This window comes from Anastrepha obliqua, chromosome 2 (genome assembly GCF_027943255.1).
Source record: "Anastrepha obliqua isolate idAnaObli1 chromosome 2, idAnaObli1_1.0, whole genome shotgun sequence".
NCBI lineage: Eukaryota > Metazoa > Arthropoda > Insecta > Diptera > Tephritidae > Anastrepha > Anastrepha obliqua.
This window is the reverse complement of record NC_072893.1, coordinates 21,216,942-21,223,332: the sequence shown is the minus strand read 5'-3', so window position 1 is coordinate 21,223,332 and position 6,391 is coordinate 21,216,942. Positions and strand designations below refer to the sequence as shown.

Below are 6,391 nucleotides of genomic sequence, written 5' to 3'. Positions count from 1 at the left end.
GGACCTGTCAATTGGCCACCCAGATCGTGCGATATAACGCCTTTAGATTATTTTTTGTGGGGCTATGTTAAAGTTATTGACTATTCAGAGAAGCCTGCTTCAATTAACGCATTGGAAGACATTGAGATACCGGCCGAAACATTGGAAAGCGTATGCCAAAATTGGACTAAGCGGATGGACCATTTGAAGCGCAGTCGCGGTCAACATTTGCATGAAATAATCTTCAAACATTAAATTTTATGGACTGTACTATCGATTTAAATAAAAATTGCATGCTTTTTTCTGAACTTTACGTGTGTTTTTTTTTGAAAAACTTTCCTATAGCTCTTAAAAATCACCCTTTTATATTATTATTTCCATTATTTCGTATTTTTTTTATAAAAAAAAAATCATTTTGTTAAAATTTTTTTTTGTCTTTTTGAATTCTAGTACGGGGCATAGCTACAGTCATATTGATTAATAACACAGGCCGACAAAATTTAACCAACATTCAGACCCAGAAACCAGACTATATATTTCCGAAGGTTTATGATGCGCTGAATCCAAATCTGGCCTCGGAATTGCTCTATCAGCTCTGGTTTTCGAGATATCCTAACCTAAAAGTGCAAAAAACCCCATTTTTGCCCATATTTGAGGTTATGTAGCCTTGCAGATGTTTTCTTTCACCAAAATTAAAGGATGGCATCTTTAAATACAAGCCTTCTTTTTTCAAATGGCGTTTTGTTTGCTCAAATATCATTTTTTTTCGCAGAGATATCGCATTTTGAAATTTTCATGTTTTTTTTGTATTTTTTGCACTTTTAGGTTAGGATATCTCGAAAACCAGAGCTGATAGAGCAATTCTGAGGCCAGATTTGGATTCAACGCATCATAAACCTTCGGAAATATATAGTCTGGTTTCTGGGTCTGAATGTTGGTTAAATTTTGTCGGCCTAGTTCCATTAAACACGAAAGATACGATTATCGTAAAAACTCAAACTAATAAATTAATTTTAGTTATCAATCCGAATTTTGCATGGACAGAGAAGCAGATATTAGTTTAAATTATTTCGGATACTTTTCCTTGTAGACTAGTGTAATTTGTTTGGTTTTTAGTTTCAGAAAAATAGAGGAGCCAAAATGGACACACCGTACGGGTCCAATTTTTCGGGAGGGTCAACTTCGGCGCCATTTTTCAAATTATTAAAATGGAAACAAAAACTCTTTTTTTTTCATTTTTGTATGCAAAAGAAGTTAAATAAAAAGCCTAAAAAGTTTAAATATCGTTTTTCATCTTTTTTATTGTAAATAAATTCCTGAAAATACCCTAAATTTTCGAGCTCTATACCACCGGGACCCCTTATGTGGTAAACCTAATTGCCGATTGTCCAATTAATGGCAAGCACAGCTCCGAGTTTGGAAATTGAATGGCGTGGAGTGCCCAAAACTTTCTGCGTTCTGCGTCGATTGTACTGGGGCCAAAGGGTTTTCGAAATCGCACACGAAGAAATGTAGCTCCATTTAAACTGCGCTTTCCTGAAAAATATGTAAGTTGTGCTATTCCTCTTTAACAATAGTCCGGGAGATGCCGATGCTCGAGTGGGAGACCTCTGAGACCAATTCAATCGACCACTTCCGTATGTACATCCATCAAAAATATAGTGGGAACTGATGATTTAAAATTCCTTTTAAACGGATTGTCTCATTAAAAGGATCAATCGGCAAATAAAGTACATTTCAATTGCTTTCGGTTCGCCTAGCACTTGGCGACTTGCGAATAAACAACTCGTCGATGGTTGCAGGTTTACAGGTGGTGCACTAGCGTTTGGAATTCGATGATTTTGATGTTTTGTCTTAATAAATAAATATTATGAGCCCATACAATGCAGTTTGTTGGAATCGAAATGGTCAAATAGTTCCTACGAGTCAGTTATGACATTTCGGAAGCATCCCCAAAAACCTAGAATTTTAAACCATCAAGAATAGTAAAGCACAGTTAAATCTTCTAGAAGTAATAATCGATTAAAATTTATTATTTAACCAGCGAATAACAGTAGAATGCAGTATAAACAGTATGGATAAGCTCACTAGCACACACATACATACAAGCCTTTATGTATGTTTATATGTATTTGTATACAATTAAAGTGTAACCTTGGCCATTGGCAAACTCTTCGCGCCTAAGCCAGTAATCTTGTAAGTGGTGCCAGCCGGTGCAGGTTGGTCGAATTTAGCCGATGTCGTCACATACAAAATATCGAGATTGGGACCACCCCAGGCGGCTGAAGTGATTTGCTTGGTGGGGAACTTAATTTCCAGAAGAACTATGCCGGTGCTGCAGAAAGAAAAATTTAAATAATAACTTCTCCTTTCATTACATTTGCTTATACTTGCCTTGGGTTGATCTTGTAAATGGTGTGTCCGTTGAATGTGCACACATAGAGATTTCCATCGCTGTCAATGGTTAATCCATCGGGTAACAGGTTGTCCTTCGGGTTCGATTTACGCAAATTGAAAACAACTTTTGGGTTACCTACAAATACAGAAATAAACACAACCAGATAAGTAAATTTCATTTACTGCTTTTCGCACTGCATCAGCCTCTCTTACTTGGTACACCGGCATCAAAGTCATAATCGTACTCCTTCACCTCGTAGTCGGCCGTGTCAATGTAGTACATTTTCTTCGTCTGCTCGTTCCAAGCCAAGCCATTGGAAATGCCCACATCCGTCTTCACCACCGATACTTTGCCACCCTTTTCATATTTGTACAATTCACCGAAACGCTCCTTGAACTCATCGCCCACATAAATCATGGTGCCGGCAAAGAGGCGACCTCGAGGATCGGCTTTGCCATCGTTGAAGCGGTTCCTAACATATTTGTCACCGGGTTGCACTGAAAAGAGTACGCGATCTACTTTGCTTGTCTCGGAAACGCCGTCCGATGAGACAACTACCACACTGCGTCCGGCACCGACGACAAACTTGTCACTCTGACCCGCGACGGGGACGATGAAACCGGCTAGATCTATACCCTCGACTTTGCTGCCGTACACTTTGTTCTCCTGGTAGTCATAGCGCAATATTTTGCCAGCTTCAAATATCGACGTAGTAGACATTCTGCCTCTCGACGTCCCAGTGAGAACCTTCACCGGGCGTAAGAGTTAGGCAATGGCTCGATTTTGAACGACATCTGGGTGAAGAAAAGTGAAGAAAATTAAATAAGGATGAGAGGCTATGTGATTTAAAGCTGAATAAATTCATAGGAGTGGTAGGATATTTTTGAATGCATTTGACGATCGATGCATTGCCCGAAAAATTTGATTTTTCTTCTACGTTCAGCGAAACCATAAATCGGGCCTTAAGCTACTACGAAACATGGCGGCGATAGAGTGAAGGCCAGTATGGAAAATTCGCAATTCATTATCAGAATATTCAAAAACAATTTGTTTTGCAGTACTGGGAAACTGGGTAACTCGAACAATTCTGGTTTAATCAGGGCCAGAAGCACACCTCTGTTCCATATGGAATTGGGCTAAGTGAGCGCTACTGGAGGAATGGCGGAAGATTCCACATGCCATTACTTGAAAGTTTGTCGGCCTCTTCTGGCTAAACTTCTTTTTTATAAATTTTTAGATTACTGTAATAGCAGTTCCAGTCTTTACCATCTCGGGTCGCTTTCGCTCTATTATACTGTCTTCTGCTGTCATTTCTTAATGTTGTCAGGACCACCAGGGCGGTTTTTTCTTCCCCTTATACTCAATCAGAGGGCAGGCCTTATTTAGCGCAGTTCTACAAACCTCCGTAAGGATTTGTACGTAGTCGTCGTGCAGTGATTCTCTATTTTCAATAGTAATATTTTGGGAATTAGGAAGTCTTTCCTTAAGTTCCCATTTATATATAATATTTGCCAATTGGTCTTTTTCAAGTTCCTCTGGGCAGGCGGGGCCCGTGAGCTGTTTCCCTCAATTCTTATTTCTATATAGCGATGATCGGAGTAAGAGTGTTCGTTCAGAACTCTCAACTGCGTCATCTTTTCGTGGAGGGTGTGACATGCTAGCGTAATATCAAGAACTTCGTGTCTATTGCGCGTAATAAATGTGGGTTCGTTGCCATTGGTACACACTAAAAGCTTACTACATATAATATAATTAAAGAGAGACTCACCACATTCGTTGGTATCCGAGCTTCCTCATACGGTATGGTGGGCATTGGAGTCACCTCCTAGAACTAATTCATAATTGTGTGTTTGCAGTCTTCCACAAGATTTCTTATTAGCGGCGACGGCAGTGGACCGGTGTCGTATCCAGCATAGTAAAATGAGGTTAGCCAGGTGTTGCTTCCGGTCAGTTCCCAGTTAACCGCCGCGTTACTGAAATTTTAAATCATAAATATGTATATTAAGATGTGTTTTTGCTATTATACATGCTCTTTTAGTACCTTCACAATTTTTCTTATATACCTTGCAACCTGATGTCCTCAAGACGCAGATTTCGCCATTCCGTACCCAGGGTTCCTGGATGAGGACTACATCCGGACGATCTCCTGCCAGACGATCCAGGAGGGTAAGGCATGCTTCCTTATAATGGTCTAGGTTTATCTGAAGAAGATGCATCAGCTGTTAACGTTATGTCTGGGTCTTCTTTATTTTCGCATAAAAGTTCCCTTTCGGAATACTTACGCTGTTGTACGGAATACTTACTCTCCCCTCCGACCGCCCATTTCTGAGCCTGAAGAGGCGTATTCTTCTTCGGTGGGATGATCGTCTTCGCTCATCGGCTCTGTTTCGCTCAGGGGTTCTAATTCGCTCATGGGCTCTGTACTTTCCTTAGTGTTGAGGAACTCTATATCAGTTTTGTAGATGTGAAGCTGTACTCTTACAAAACCGTATCTCAATTGCCAATCGCATTTCTCTAACGGTGCACTTGAGTTTTCAGTCAGGAGCAGGAGAATCTGCATAGTGGCGCGATTCTGTTCTTTCGATTCTTCTGCGCTGTTCTTGTTACTTAATGTTTTTACGTATTTCCACTCCTGCGTTGGGATGTCCGGATTGCAGACCCGAATAAGCTCCATTATCTCTACCGGGTCTTCAACAGTTGAAGGTAACCAGACCCTTGCTCGCAGCCTGGGCGGAATATCCTTCTTGTCCACGACCACCAGCTTGGCATTCTTGTACACTTCGCCGACTTTTGAGATGGCCTTTTTATACAGCTGAACCGATCTCTCATCGCCACACGCTATTATTTTTATCTGGTCTTGGTGCCAGCCTAAATCTAGGTACGCAGGCGGGGGGCCGGGGTTCTGCAGAATAACCTTCAGTGCCACTTTCGTCAGCTCGGCCTCAACCCATTTCCATTGGGCCTTGGGGATCATACCTCCAAGATTGTTTTCGTCCAGAACTCCTATAATAATGAAGTCTTTTGCAACCCCCGCAGATGATTTTCTGGGCGTCTCGCCAATTGTTTTGTGCCTTTTTACGTTTGGCTTATTTTCTTCCAAGGACCGTTGTCGTTTTGTAACAGGTTGTGCTGGTTTAAAGTTGGGGTTGAAATCAGGAATGTTATATTTAAAGATAGACTCTTTCGCTCTTTCAATAGCTTCTTTGAACAGTTCGCTTTTCTTTAGGTGGGTTTCGTACACACTCCTTAGGTGCCTTGTGGTGTTTCTGTGATCCTGGTATCTCACTTTCGATGAGTCTAGCACGCACACATCCGGCCATTCTTCGGTACCGGAGCTAGCCGTAGCTGTGCTTCCGACCGGGACCATTTCTGGGGGTTGAATCGTAGTTGACTGCTTAGATCGAGCTCGGTGCATCCGTTGCTCGTATTGCGAAACTGACCTCCTTTTTTTTGTTTGTTTTTGTATTAGGACTTTGCATTTTGCTGTACTATTGAGGAGTATCGAACAATAACCGTACCTCCTGAAAATAGGAAAAACTTAGTTAGGTTATGAATTATATTTTTATAGTTCTGAAAGTTCCGATTAAAATTTTTGAGACTTTTTCGATTTAAGTAAATTTCTTAAGCAATTTATAGCTTTTTTTTAGTTTAAACAATATTTTTACAATACAAGCATAAAAGTAAAAAAAAAAAAATAAATATTATAAAAAAACATATGTGGATGTGCGTTTTTCCGTGAAACTCTGTGTATATTTTACAACAAGCGGACAATCACATTTTTTAATTATTGTGATTTTATTTGTAAATTATTATGATTTAACCCTAAAACAGGTACTGTATCAAATAAGTCGCGAGTCACTGTGTGTGCGTGTGTTCAAAATTGTTTTCTAACAGTTGGAAAATAGAAATTTTTAATGTATGAATATAATAATTATTTAAAAACATTAGTTATTGAAAAACTAATAATTTTTATAGGCTTTTTCTGAATTTTGTAAGGAATGTCAGCACTTTAAA

General features: G+C 39.8%; 1 protein-coding gene and 1 pseudogene across 3 annotated transcripts; both read right to left on the bottom strand.

Annotated features, from left to right (window-relative positions):
* Positions 1-1,980: 1,980 nt before the first annotated feature.
* Positions 1,981-3,171, bottom strand: LOC129237187 (regucalcin-like; annotated as a pseudogene).
* Positions 3,172-3,211: 40 nt separating this feature from the next.
* On the bottom strand, positions 3,212-5,745 carry LOC129237186 (uncharacterized). 3 transcript variants are annotated; one of them, XM_054871696.1, is made up of 2 exons: positions 4,660-5,745; positions 3,212-4,578 (listed from the first exon to the last, which is right to left on the bottom strand). In XM_054871696.1, exon 1 carries the CDS (start codon positions 5,742-5,744, stop codon positions 4,677-4,679), a length of 1,068 nt encoding a protein of 355 aa, XP_054727671.1. In that variant the 5' UTR covers position 5,745; the 3' UTR covers positions 3,212-4,578; positions 4,660-4,676. The 3 variants fall into 3 exon arrangements, with proteins under 3 accessions (XP_054727671.1, XP_054727670.1, XP_054727672.1); XM_054871695.1 differs by having other exon boundaries at positions 4,681-5,745; XM_054871697.1 differs by having other exon boundaries at positions 4,568-4,596; positions 4,681-5,745.
* Between the last annotated feature and the right edge of the window lie 646 nt (positions 5,746-6,391).

What these genes read in the sequence shown, in the direction of transcription:
- LOC129237186 (XM_054871696.1), bottom strand. Translation starts at nt 5,744, where the DNA reads ATGGTCCCGGTCGGAAGCACAGCTACGGCTAGCTCCGGTACCGAAGAA.